The 14,789-nt window shown below is 41.5% G+C and overlaps 1 protein-coding gene across 10 annotated transcripts in view; it reads left to right on the forward strand.

Moving 5' to 3' along the window:
* The window catches only part of ASTN2 (astrotactin 2), a 1,902,914-nt gene that overhangs the window by 1,728,436 nt on the left and 159,689 nt on the right, over positions 1 to 14,789 (forward strand). For all 10 annotated transcript variants that reach the window (XM_033961675.1, XM_033961676.1, XM_033961677.1 and 7 more), the window contains one exon: positions 479 to 620. In XM_033961675.1, the coding sequence (XP_033817566.1) occupies positions 479 to 620 (142 nt within the window). The remainder of the gene's footprint in view (positions 1 to 478; positions 621 to 14,789) is intronic.

Raw genomic sequence — 14,789 nt, forward strand, 5'->3', positions numbered from 1 at the left:
GGTGGTTTAACGTGCATTAAACCCCCTACCGCAGCTTGATCAAAGGACCCCTTAATTAAGGTCTTTTATTCAACGGTCTGATAGCAACCCACAGTCCCAATTGCATTGTTGAGAGTTTGAAGTTGTTTTTTTTACACCATTCTCTAGTTTGGCCCCTCTCTTTAGAGTAGGCTAGATTTTCTTCATAACGCACACAATGCTATATTAACAATATAGAGTTTTGTATCCTGAAACAGTAGACACTGGTTAGAGACAATAATCAATATACAATTTTTGTCAATTTAGAGCAAGGTACTTAGGAAAGATGCATTCTAGATATTCTGAACGGGCAGATCTGAATTTGATATATACCGTAAATACTTATTTCAACTAATCTCTCTGTTCCTCTCTCTCTCTCCCTGTTCAACCCTTTCTTTTTTTTTTCTATTTCTATCCCTCCCTCCCCTCCCCCCCCCCCCCCCTTTTGCCTGTTGCTTAGGTGAATTCATGAGTTTTGCTGAAGATTTGCTCTCGGGCCTGGGATCTTCATGTGTTGCTGCAGGCAGAGGCCATGGAGAAGTACCAGAAACTAATATCTATGCTGTCATATTTAAGTGCCTGGAACCTGACAGTCTGTACAAGTAAGCAATGTTTTGCATAAAAAGCCAGAAAGAACTGAGTAGAATTGTCCACAGATCTACATATGGCTATGTGTATATGTGCCTGAGTTATTAATGGTTGGATTTAGCTTACACAACACAAAGAAAAACTGCAGATGGATGTACAAAAATGCAGGCTAAATTTATTAATCAAGAATCACAAATGCAGTCAATGTTACCACCTTGAACCAAACCACAGGACCCGACACGGTCCGTGTTTCAGTAAAACACGCCTTCATCAGTGGACCCTGGTGGATAAGGTATCAAATGAAACCTCAAATCTAAAGCTTAGCCTAAGGAAATAGCAGCAACAGGGTTTCTGCACTGGGAACGGGAGGGTATATGGTGACTGGAACATATCTTGAATGATAATGGGACTTTAAAAGAGTTTGAAGATATCCAGCAGTGGGTAGGAGCTAGATGGGGGAAATGATTTGCATACTGCCAACTTAAGCATTTTTGGGCAACCCTAGATCATATGCAATTGGGTAAACATATGGGGGGGACAATTATGCATTTTTTGGGAATAGATACTGATGTTTTCCCATTATAGACATGAGGTCGCGTTGCAGAGGGTGGGAAAAAGACTTGCACCTATCATTGTCTGATTGGGAGTTCATTTACTAGGTTTGGGGGAGCTGTTTCGCAGTGCTGCTTTACAGGAGTGCTACTACAGAGTGCCGAATCGGGCTTATTTTTCGCAGAAGCAACTTTATCATTGTGGAGGGCAGATACTTGATGAGCAATGTGTGAAGTGTGGACAATTGGAAGGACCCTGGGACATATGTTTTGGTGGTGTGCTCCAATTCAAGATTTTTAGAAATATGTTGTTAGTTTTATGCGTGGGGTGGTTGGGACTTCCTTGCAAGGCACAGTTGAACAATTGGTGCTTGATGTACCTGGAGCCTTTGGCACTCTGGCCAAAGAGACAAGATTTCTGTGTTGTAAAATTTAGTAGTCAGAAAATGTATTTTGCAGCACTGGACAACACTAGACCCCTCCTAATTTCTGGCATTGCTTTGGTGAGTTGGGAGGCCACAGATGCCAAGAGATCTCTCAAGAGAAAATGTATTTTAATGAAAGTGTAGGAACCATACTTATCTTATCGCTGAAGGGATGTATTTTATTGTGTAATGAGCTGTGGAGGGGTGGCTTGGGGGGTATTTGGGGTAGTACAGTATTACAGGAAGTTGTCTTTTAGCTGGTTTGGAGGGGGGGCTAGTTTTATATGGTGGGTATTTACTTGTTTGATATCATATAACATGGACAGATTCCCACAAGGTGGAGAGATAGTTGTAATTCTCTTTACAAATGGATTACCTGAGCTGTTCTATGATTTGTTTTATCATTTTTTGGCTGTGTAGTCCTCAATAAAAATTGTTGAAACTAAAAAATAGCATGTAGTGTTGATTTCTGTGCCCAGATTTGGATCCAGGACTTAAGCCTGCTGCAACCAGGTGTAATTCTTGGCTTCCAATCTGAGTGTGCATCCACAGTATTCTATAACACTACATGCAAATTTCCAGAATGCCCCTGACCCTCCATACCCTCTCATGGCCACACTTCTTTTGGATTGTATGCTATGAGATTTGGGCATGCAGTTTTATAGAGTAATATGTAGCATGATGCATGCGTAAATCCAAATTGGTGCTAATTAACTTCAATAATAGTTAGTGCCTAATTATTTATGTTAATTTGCTCATCACTCAGTTTAGTTGTGCATGCCTTAATTTGGATGCACAAACTTGAGTGCCCTTTATGGAATCTGAGGATTATCGTTCAAAAAAGGAGAATAACCCAGTTCCTTGCCTCTCTTGATTCTAAACAGAAAGTTAAGATATCATATTCTTGTGCCGTTTCTTTAGGATGTAAGTCCTTTTAATCATTCAAATATTTCCAACTGTATATGTATAAATTTATTCACTATATCCATCAATTTCAATCAAATGTAAAGTGTGAATATATGATCTACAAGGTTCAAAACTATATATTAAAATATAATCTAAAATTTAAAGGAGAGGGGTGACATGAGCGTAGCGAGGTTGGTAGAAGTTTTGCACAGATTGCAAGGAGGAGAGGCGACACTGCGGGATACCAGTTAGAAGTAGATTGTAGTAATCTAAGCGTGAGGTTACGAGAGCATGAACAAGGGTCCGGATAGTGTGCTCAGAAAGGAAGGAGCAAATTTTGGTGATATTGAACAGAAAGAAGTGACAGGCCTTAGCAGGATGAAAGGGACACTTGGGAGAAGCAGAAAAACTAGATGAATTATTTGTTTCCGTTATCTATTCTGAAAATAGAGGCTAGTGGTTGAAAAAATAATGGAGGCTCTGTTGAAGGAAAGAATAGTGATCTACATTGTATCCAAATGAATCTAATTGATTTCTTTACTGGGCTATCAGAGCATTGGATTGAAGACATGCACTAAAAGTAGTCTTCCTGGATTTCAGTAAAGCCTGGCTCAGAAATAAACTTAGCAGACCAAGGTTAGGACCCAAAGTGGTGAACTGGATTATAAATAGGTTGATTGACAGATGACAAAGGGTGGTGTTAAATGGAATTTACTCAGAAGATAGAAAGGTGGAATACCTCAAGGTTCAATTCTTTGGTAATGAAGGCAATATTTCAGATGGCATCTTAAGAATTTCAGTCAGATATCATTTAAATAAATCCATGAATGATATACCTTGGACTTTTGGAAAGTCCAAAATCCTAAGGATCAGGTGTCTAGCATATTTTCCCAAATGTTGAATCCTTTTATTGCATACAATCGTATCCTTGTGGCGACAAAGTGGAATGTGCTTAATAAATAAATAATAAATCCCTCTATAAACAACCTCCTATCCTTTCACCACTTCCCTTTAACAAGCACAAGATCTGCCTTAAAAAATGTAACTTCAAGAACTTAATCTAATATAAACCACATAGATTCCTTGTATTATATTTAAGGTCTTAAAGGCTTCCTCCTCTTTTTTCAAGTGATTCTAATCTCTCCGTTTGAGACACAAATTGAGTTTCATATTCCTCCATTTTATTCTGCAAGTCTCTCTAGAACAGTGGTCTTTGCTAATATTTAAGCAATTGCTGTTTTGGGTCCAAAAGGGATGAAGGAGAGCCAACAAATATCTTCCTACTTGAGGCCATGATGCCAATAATGTTTCTCAAACATTCATTCCTACCAGAATACCTGGCCTTGATCATACAATGAATTCTATGCAAATACAGGACTAAAAACTAAACATCCTAACATACACAACTGAAACCCAATTCATTTCTTCTTGAACAGTGCAAAATATAGACAGCAGATGTAAATTTTCAAAACTGACATATTTCAGTCACTAAATTGAAAATAAAATTATTTTTTCTTTGTGGTCTGGTGATTTTATTTTTCTAATCATTTTTTCCCAGGCACCGGCTGCACTTCCTTCTTGTGTGTGCTCTTAACTGTTTCCAGGACCTTCTTATACATTTGCTGTTTTTCTTTCCTTCACGTTTTGCCCTACATTCATCTTTGGCATTAACTTTTAACATTCAACTTTCTTCCATTTTTCTGCTTCCTTCTCAATCTGTCCACTTTTCCATGTCTTCCCCTCCTCTCCATCCATGTGCAATATCTCCTCCCTCTATCTGCCCTTCCCCTTTCCTCCCCATCTTTCTTCCCACAGAAGCCTTCTCCCCCTCCCCCCCCCCCCCCCCCCCCCCCGCCCCCCAATCAGGATCTGGTATTTTTTGTTTCGAGTGCTGCAGTCCTGCAGTCTTTGAGCCATGAGCAACATGAATGGAGTAAACATGTTGCCTTCAGTGGCCCCAGAAGCTTTCCCTCTGCTACTGCTTCCTACTGGATCACAAGCAGCAGCATGAGCAGAGGAGGAGAGGGCTTGATGGAGTTACAATCAGCAAGAATCAGCAACTAAAGCTCCTCTAGTCCCAAGTTGAGTTCCCTTTAGTATCAGGGTTACTTCAGTGGGGTGTTTTCCTTTCACCATGGTTGTTCCCAAGACTGCCTTTCTCTGCTTATCTACGTTGTACAAGAGGCACGTCCTCTGCTACATATTCCATTAGTCTGGCAGATTGAAGAGCTGCAACTGGCTGTTGGTGGGGACTGAGGGAGACATCACTTCATAGGCTAAGTGAGTCTCCCTGAATCGGAAGTGCTGCAAAAGGATCTTATACATAACCTATTGCAGTTTGCTATACTGGAAGGAGTCCAGCATCAGTTGAGGTAAAGTAGGAACTGAAAGAATAATTGGTCTGATACTGCCATGCTAGAGCAAAAACAGAAGTAGGAAAATTTCTTCAAGATAAGAAGGATGCTGACTTCAAGCAAAGTGGAGTGCCATCATCTTGACTCTGCCCCTCAATAAAAATATTTTAATAGGGAAGAACCAGCATGGGTTCAGCAGTGGGAGTTCATTTCTAATTATTAGAATGCTTTAAAGCTGTTATTAACCCAATGTACTGAGCTAACCCTGTCCAGTATATTTGGCTTTTCAGTATATGTTCAATAAAGTCTTTCATAGAAATGTGACGGCAAATAAAGGTCAAATGGCCCATCCAGTCTGCCTATCTGCAGCATCCAAAATCCCCTCCTCTCCTTAAGATATCCTACTTGCCTGTCCCATGCTTTCTTGAATTCAGACACAGTCTTTGTCTCCACTCTACTGAGAGACAATTCCACGCATGATATACTTCTTAGGAAATTTAAAAAATCATGGGATAGGACACATGGCCTCTATTGGTAATGAATAGTTTATGCCACTGAGTTGGCCACTAACTCATGGCAACATGTACAGTGAGGAATTCACCCTGTGATGTTTCATGGCAGAGCACAGGAGTGGTTTGCCATTGCCTTCTCCTGTGCAGTGTGTGGCACCACTATGTTGCTGCTGCCCAACATAGGGTTCCTCAGCCTACAGTACCTGGTATTTTTTGTTCAGAAGATGTCTGCTGTGAGTTCATGGCAGTCTTGTGAGGTTGCTGTGGGAACTCATGGCACCCATTTTCTGAATGGAAATTGCACAGGTTAGGATAGGACAGGACAGGACACCTCGGGGAAGGTAAGGTTATTGGTGCCGGGGGGGGGGGGGGGAGAGATTGTTACCATACTTGGAAATAAACGCTTGGAGGGGCATAATCGAAAGGGATGTCTAAGTCTGTTTACATCCATCTCGCAAGTCATCCAAAGTTAAAAAGAGCCTAAGACACATTTTCGAAAGATACGTCCAACTTTTTTTTACTTTCGAAAATCGTCCTGCCAATCTGATCGTCCAAGCCGCTAAATCGTCCATCTTTATACCACATTTCCGTCCAACTTTCCGTCCAAGTCTAAAACGCCTAGAACAAGCCCTGTTGGACATGGGAGGGGTCTGCAAAGTGATGGACTGCACAGCCAAACATGGCACCTAAATTGTGGGTACCTTACAGGGCACTGCTGTGAACATCACAAAAAGGGTGACATGGCTTCTCCTCACTACAGTTCCCTCATAGGTGATGGTAAGCCCCCCAAACCACCTCCAGAATCCCCTAGACCAGTGTTTTTCAACCTTTTTACACCTATGGACCAGCAGAAATAAAAGAATTATTCTGTGGACCGGCATCGGTCCGTGGGCCGGTGGTTGAAGAACACTGGGCTAAGTCGTGGGCCAGACCCCGCCCATCTCTATCCAATCTCCACCCCAGACCCCGCCCCCATAATAGTACTAATTGAATTGCATGTCCCGTGCCTCATCTGGAAGCCTTCCCTCTGACGTTGCAACTGCAGAGAAGGCTTCTGGTTCAGGCGCAGGATGCCCGTAGGAGCCATTGCCCGTGGCTTTGTGCACTAAATCAATTAGGAACAGGGAGCTGGCTCGAAGATAATGCCGCATCGATCACACCGTGGACCGGCGGTTGAAGAACACTGTTTTGGGCCTGATGCACGTGCTGGCCCTGTGGACCGGCAGGAAATTTTGTGGACTGGCACTGGTCCATGGACCGGTGGTTGAAGAACACTGCCCTAGACCCACTTATCTACCACCCCAATAGCCCTTATGGCTGCAGGAGCCACTTATATGCCAGTAAAAAAGGGTTTTTGGGGTATATAGGGGAGTGCACATGTTTAAGTATCAATGCAGTGATTACAGGGGCTTGTGGGCATGGGTCCTCCTCTCTATGGTTCCCTAATCCACCCCCAAGATGACTTAAGCTGCCTCAGTGCTGGACGACTAGGCTTTCCTATGCCAGGCGGCCAGGTGATGATGGTCTGGAGGCTGAAATTTAAAGTTGTGAATAAAAGTTTTATGGGGGTGGGGGGGTTAGTGATCACTGGGGTAGTGTGTGGGGGTCTGTGTTATGTGTTTTCAGTGCTTATCTGGTGGGTTTTTGTGACAACGTCCAAGTTCCGTCTAGGCTCTGTTGTTAAACTTTCGGTTATACATGCTGTACGACTAAGTCTAAGCCAGCCCACGTCCCGCCTAACTCCCGCCCTTGACACGCCTCCCAAAATGCCCCGTTTAGCAGCACTATGAAGGCCTAGGTCGTTTAGAAATACGTCCAAAACCCGTTTTTATTATCGGCACTTGGACGTTTTTGAGGATTGTTCGTCCAGACTTAGGCTGGTATTTGGACATTTTTCTCTTTCGATTATGAGCCCCTTGGTTTATATTCCAGTGAAACTTTTTTTTACCCCTTTTTTGGGAAAAAAAGGTTACCTCAATTTATATTTGAATATATACAGTATTTTTTATTCCTCAGCTAAATGTTGAGAGATTCCAAAAATTAAAATATATTTACTGCATATAAAATCTGCAACTGATAGCATAGCTTGTAGCGTATAATTTTAAATATTTCCTTTTTTATGTATTTTATTATTATTATCACTGGGAATTGGACTGTTCTGTAAGGAAGCCAGGAATGATCTGGAAGAGCATCAGACCTCTGCAATATTTTTTCCAAAAAAATACAATCATTTGTGTTCTATGGGCTGTCTGTTTGCCAAACCCTTTGTTGGTTGTCTCTTTGCCAGCCTTTCTTTTATGGACTGTCACTCTGCTAGATCTTTTGTTTATATGCCAGTCTCTCTGTGGGCTGTCTGTCTGTCTGTATGCATGCATTCTCTCTTTATCAGTTGTCTGCATGCCACTCTCTAGCCATAAACTTTCTTTGCCAGTCTTTTTCTAGGATACATATTTAAAAACCCATCCTGGGGTCTGGTAACCAGTCAGTAACTATGCATAAGATCAATTTGCGTATATTGGAAGCCCAGTATGTTAGTTTAACTTGAGCATATTTATTAATTATATCCAGAAAACTTTACTGTCTGTGATATGTCCCTAGGACTGTTTGGAGAGTCCTGTTCTACATTTTTATCAGATTTTGTTAATAGTCTCTCTTTGTGATAATCACTTTCTTAAGGGCTGTCCATGAAGAAATGGTACTACCACTAGTTGGACTAAGCATTAGGGATTGGCAGGAGAACATTTCCTCTCCTCTTCACAACACCCTTGCCTCGTGTTCAGCATCCCCCCTCCTCCCCTCCCCCCCCCCATCTTTGTTACTGCTGTCCTGACACTGGAGCTCTACCTCTTCCTGGACCTGAGCCAAAACTGAAAGCAAACTCAACACTGATGCAGGGTCGTTAAACACAGCCTCACACAAGTACTGCAATGTATCATCTCCCCTGAATAAGAACTCTTGTGTCAGAAGGGGTAAGACGTAGTAGTGTTTGAGAGTGGATCTGTGTTTAAAGACCCCCACACTGGCACTAAGTCTGCTTTCATCTTTTGTCTAGGAAAAAGTGGAGCAGCAGTGAAGGCTAGGAAGAGAGGAATATTCTGGATATGGGATTGGGGTAGGGAAGAGGAGATGCTGAATAGGAAGTTGGGAGTGGAAGGGGAGAAGCTGGCCACCTGGAGGAAGGGTAAAGAAGCAAAGGCAAAAGATTAGGGAAGGAGAGGGTATGCTGGGTACCTGGTGGGATGCTGTCCACATGGAGAGAGGAAGAAGTGATATTGGCCCCTGGGGGGGGGGTAGAGGGAGGGAAGTGGGATGATGGATGATGGAATGATTAGAGAAGGGAAGAGAAGAGAAGACGATAGACTATGTGAGTTAGGACCTTTAGCTGCTCCAGGAAAGGGGATACATAGCTGCAGGTTCACCTAGGGTTTCAGATACCCTTGGGTCAACCCTTTGTCCATGTCACAATTTGTGAATGTAATCTGATTTATAAATTGATTATGTGGTGTTATTCCATCAGGCATCTGTGTGGCTCGTTTTATGGGACTGTCTATGTATGTAGACTGCTTACAAACTCCCGCTTGTGCTCTTCCATTGAGAAATGCACTGGTATCTGGATATGAAATAACTAAGCTTTTCAAACATCTGATACTAGTTTAGCAATGGTGTATGCACAAAACATCCAGATGTCTGTATGCTAATCTCTATGTCCGAACCAACTTTATTGTCTTCAGAATGGTTTCTGAACAACTCTTGCGTTCATAGTAAAAGTTTTATAGACCCAATTGTCAAATTCATAGGTTTGTAATTTTGCCTGTGTCAAACTTAGGATAATGTAGATGCCTTTACTTTTCAATTGTTTCTTTTTAAACTCGTTAACTTGGCTTGATCCAGTTGTTTAGATGCAAATGCTGTGCACTACCAAATGGAAGAGCCAGGCTAAATTCCATGCTTGGCCTTTGTTTTCTAGACCAGAGTTTCTTAACCTCCGGTACACCTACCCTTAGGGGTGCATGAGCCACTTGTTGGGGGTACATGGCACTGTGCCCCCTTCTTCCTTAATCGCCAGCCACTGCCGGGGATCCCATGCCTTCCTTTCTGTCCACCCCTTTCCACCATAGCACCACCACCGCTGGGGATTCTATGCCTTCCTCCCTGCATTCTCCCATCCGCCGAAGCCAACCTGAAAAACCTTCCCTCCGATATCAGAGCTGATGTCAGAGGGAAGCCTTCCGGGTCAGCGGAAGATCCCAATTACCTCCTTCAGGGCTGCTCCTTCTGGCCTTCAGCCACATAGGGATGCATTGTGGGCAGTGGCTTTTGCACACTGCACGTGACTGATCCAGAAACCTTCTCTCTGCCATCAGAGCTGATGTCAGAGGGAATGCTCGTGGGTCAGCCATGTGCAGCGTGTAAAAACCATTGCCCACAATGCATCCCTGTGTGGCTGAAGGCAGGAAGGAGCAGCTGAGCTGGACAGCCCTGAAGAGAGCGAGCGCGTTGTAGCAAGTAAGGGAGAGAGGGGGCATGATCATGGGACAAAGGGAGAAAGGAGGGGAGAATTTGGGACAAAGGCTAAAAGGCAGGGAGGAGGCATGAACTCGGGACACAGAAGGAATGGAAGGGTTATGAAAATGGGACACAAAAGGGAGGCGGAAGGAAGCACTAACTTGGGAGAATTATTGGGCATGAGTGTGTGAGTGAGAGGGAAAGAGATGGTGCACATGGGGAAAGGAAGAAAGAGGAAAATTGTTGGGCAAAGAGAAAGAGAGAGAATTGAGGTAGAGAAGCATAGGGAAGAGAAGGATGAGAGGGAGAAATGTTGGATAAGGTAGTGGAGAAGGAACAGAGGGACAGATTGAAGGGGATGCAAGGGAAGGAATGTTGGACATAGTGATGGAGGGAGAGATGTGGCATGGCGCTGGAGAGGGGTGATAGAAGGAAAAATGGGCATGGGGCTGGTAGGCAGTTGTGAAAAATGCTGCACATGATCCGGGGGATGAGAGAGGGAGAAATGTTAGATGTGGCAGTAGAGGGGGGTGGGAGAAATGCACCCTGGATCTGTCTTTCCCCACTCCCTTTGCAGCAAGGAAGGGAATGAGAGAAAGACAGATGGGCAGTGAGAGAGAGAGGGAACATGTTGCCAATACGGGTGGAGCAGAGAGGAAGAAAAGTTGGACTTATGGAGGGACAGAGAGAGATATTTGTTGGGGAAGGGAATGAGGTCAGGAGCAGAAGCGTGCAGGAAGCAGAAAGAAAGAAATATTGGCTGCACAGTCAGAAGGAAGGGCAACCAGAGACTCATGAAATGACCAGACAACAAAGTTAGGAAAAATTATTTTATTTTCAATTTAGTGATCGAAATGTGTCAATTTTGAGAATTTATATCTGCTGTATATATTTTGCACTATATTTGTCTTATTTTTCTATAGTTGTTACCGAGGTGACATTGCATATTGTAAAGTCATCTGCCTTGACCTCTTTGGAAAAAAAAACCCTGAATATAAATGATAATTAACATTTTCTCTGTGTACAGTGTGCTTTGTGGTTTTTTTAAAATTTTGTGGCACAAGCCCAGAGTAGCCTCATTGCTCCGACGCAGCATAGCGAAACGCTGGCAGGCCCTCGTTGGCTTTTGGTTTACGGGCTTAGCAGACTTGCTACTTCTGAACAGCAGTGTGGAACGAAGAAGATTTCTTGAATTGCAAGGGAGAGAGATAAGTGGTGTATTTTATTTTATTTTTTTTATTATAATTTTGAATACTTACAATATCCAATAATTCAAAGGAAAAAAAAGGAAATCTCATAAACAATACATAATCATACATACATAATTCCTTTTTAAGCCTACATTTATGGGGAGACATGTTACAATTTCTAAACAAACAAATTTCCAGGAAAAAATAAAGGACAATGATTCTCAGTTCATCCTAGCGAACCTTGAATCATTCCTTACTTAATTGGGATATAAATTTCTCCTCCTTTTTCCTCAGCAAAATGAAACAACTCATTTCTGTTCTCTCGCAACTAAAAATTGTTGTAATTGAATGGGGTCCCAAAAAACATACTCAATATCTTGCATTTTAACTAAACATTTACAAGGAAATTTCAGATAGAAAGATGCCTCTAGAGCCAAAACTCTAATTTTAAGTGGTGTATTTTAAAGCTCTTGTGCACATTTTTTGTTAACGCTCACCCAATCGCAGTTCTAACACACTAGCAGGAAGTGATTTTATGGTCACTCCCAAGTATCTCTGTTAGGCCCCTTCAAGCTTATGAAAGTTTGGAGTGTAGTATTTAGCTCTGAGGAGTTTTTTTAATATAAAAACTTATTTTAAAAAAATTATAAAATAAATTAATTTAAAAACATTCATTAAAAATTATAAAATTAATTAATTGCTTAAAAAATCAATAGAGAATCATTGGGAGGAGGAGGTTTTTGAGCCAATGAGGTAGCTCACAAACATAGCCTGCTTGAAAGCTAATGAGCAGTGGCAGGCTGGAGTCTGAGGCTCTTTCCTCCCTTCCTTATGGCACCCTTTGAGCTGAACAGAAATTATAGTATAAAATTACATTGAAATTTAATTCCTTTTGAGTAGGGAACAAATGAGTATATCCTCTAGGTGTTTGGAGTGTTAAATAGTGGGGTTCCCCAGGGGTCTGTGCTGGGACCACTGCTTTTTAACATATTTATCAATGATTTAGAGATGGGAATAACTAGTGAGATCATTAAATTTGCTGATGACACAAAGTTGTTTAAAGTTGTTAAATCGCAAGAGGATTGTGAAAAATTGCAAGAGGACCTTGTGAGACTGGAAGACTAGGCATCAAAATGGCAGATGACCTTTAATATGAGTGCAAAGTGATGCATTTGGAAAAGAGGAACCCAAACTATAGCCATGTGATGCTGGGATCTGTGTTAGGAATCACTGCCCAGGAAAAAGATATAGGTGTCATTGTTGAGGATACATGGAAACCCTCACCTCAATGTGCGGCGGCTGTTAAGAAAGCAAATAGAATGTTAGGAATTATCAGGAAAGGAATAGAAATCAAAGATGAAAATGTTAAAATGCCCTTGGTTTGACTGCACCTCAAATATTGTGTGCAGTTCTGGTCACTATATTTAACAATAAATATAGCAGAATTAGAAAACGTACAGACAAGGGCGACAAAAATGATAAAAGGGATGGCATGATTTCCCTATGAGGAAAGGCTAAAGCAGCTAGGGGTCTTTAGCTTGGAGAAGACACGGCTCAGGGGTGATATGATAGAGGTCCATAAAATAATGAATGGAGTAGAAAGAGTAGATGTGAATCACTTGTTCACTCTTTCCAAAAATACTAGGCTAGGGGACATGCGACGAAGCTACTAAGTAGTAGATTTAAAACAAACTGGAGAAAATATTTCTTCTCAAAATATGTAATTAAACTCTGGAATTCATTGCTGGAGAATATGGTGAAATCAGTTAGCTTAGTGGGGTTTAAAAAATGTTTGGATGGTTTCCTAAAAAAGAAGTCCACAGGCCATTGTTGAGATGGCTTGGGGAAATCCGCTGCTTATTCCTAGGATAAACAGCATAAGATCTGATTTACTACTTGGGATCTAGCTAAGAACTTGGGACCTGGGTTGGCCACTGTTGAAAACAGGATACTGGGCTTGATGGACCTTCTGTTTGTCCTAGTATGGCAATTCTTATGTTCCTGTGTGTTAATAGGACCCTAAACAACTCATTAAGTAGGTTGGAAGAATTTAAGGGAACTAATCTAATCTAATCTAATCTAATCCTTAGGTTTGTATACCGCATCATCTCCACATTCGTAGAGCTCGACGCGGTTTACAGTAGGAGAAATAGGAAGGAACTACAACAGAGGGTTAGAGGTAGAAGTGTGAAGAAAATTTAGAGGACTTGGGATGCCTAATTTTTAAAGGTATCTACATATATTTGTGAGAGGAGTAGAGAACTGTAAATAGTTGAGGAAAAGAGGAAAGTGTACTGTGCCTTAATCATTTGGAGAGCAATAAAGTTTTGGTTCAGCCGGAAAAAGCCTTGTGGTGTGTATTACATAAGACAAAACAACAAAATCCAAATAGCACCAAAACTCTCCACAAAATCCAAATAGCAGCAAAACAACAAAAAGATAGTGGAACAGAAGATCGGATGTACCAGTTTGTAGTTTAATAAGCATCCAAATAACTTAACAACAATAGTCATAAAAACAATTCACAAAGAGTTTATACAGTCACAAGTGACCCACAGGATAGATACCAAATAATGTTTATAAATAAAAATGAATTACTTTGCACTTGCTCACATTAAACGTCATCTGCCAATTTGATGCCCAGCTTCACAAGTCCCTCATGCAATTTTTCACAATCCTCTAGCGATTTAACAACTTTGTACAACTTGTGTCATCAGCAAATTTAATTATCTCAGTAGTTATTCCCATCTCTAGATCATTGATAAATATGTTAAAAAGCAATGGTCCCAGCACAGACCCCTGGGGAACCCCACTATTTACTACTAAAAATACCTTACAGTTTGGTTTTTATAAGTCTACACTAATATTTGGCTCTAAAGGGACAGCTCTCTCCAATGTTTGCAATAAAGTGTTTCATTTAATGAATCTTCTTGGTTGTAGAATTGTTCCTCTTAGCATTCTGGATATTATATTTATTGAACCCCACTATTTACCCTTCTCCATTAAGAATACTGACCATTTAAACCTACGGTACTCTGTGTCTTCTGTGTTATGGAGTCAATGTCTAAAGCAGCTCGCTATGGCCTCTAAGTACAAATCCTGGTCCCAAACCAACAAATTTGATGTGTGCCCCTTCCACCCAGCTTCCCAAGCTTACACAAGGCAGCCTAGGTGTGCAAACAAGGGAGTTACATAAGTTATATTGTAACAGATGCTATGAATTGATCTCATTGGGTAGATTGGATGGACTATGGAGGTCTTTATGTGCCTTCATTTACTATTTTACTTTGTTACTATGTTACATGAAAAGGAAAGGGGGTGATGCATAGCTGAAGAATTTCTCAGGATAATTGATACTTGTTGTCCAGCCCTAGCCATGCCTTTTTTCTCTGGAATTGGGCTGAGTAGGCAGGAATCTCTGTTCTAGAGCAGTGTTTTTCAATCCAGTCCTCGGTGACCATCTGGCCAGTCAGGTTTTCAGGATATCCTGAGATATATTTACATGCACTGCCTTCTTGGTGTGCAAATCTCTCTTATGCATAATCATTATGGATTTCCTGAAAACCTGATGATTGGCCATGAGGTCTTAAGGACTGAGTTGAAAACCACTATTCTAGAATGATGTAATGGAGGATGAAATTGCTTCCTGGGGATCAACTTTGCATTTTTATTGTTACTTTACAGTTTCTGCAGAGTGGAACTCCGTATAATTTGTGATGACCTTTTGAGAAGATGTGGA

Source organism: Geotrypetes seraphini, chromosome 10 (assembly GCF_902459505.1).
Source record: "Geotrypetes seraphini chromosome 10, aGeoSer1.1, whole genome shotgun sequence".
NCBI lineage: Eukaryota > Metazoa > Chordata > Amphibia > Gymnophiona > Dermophiidae > Geotrypetes > Geotrypetes seraphini.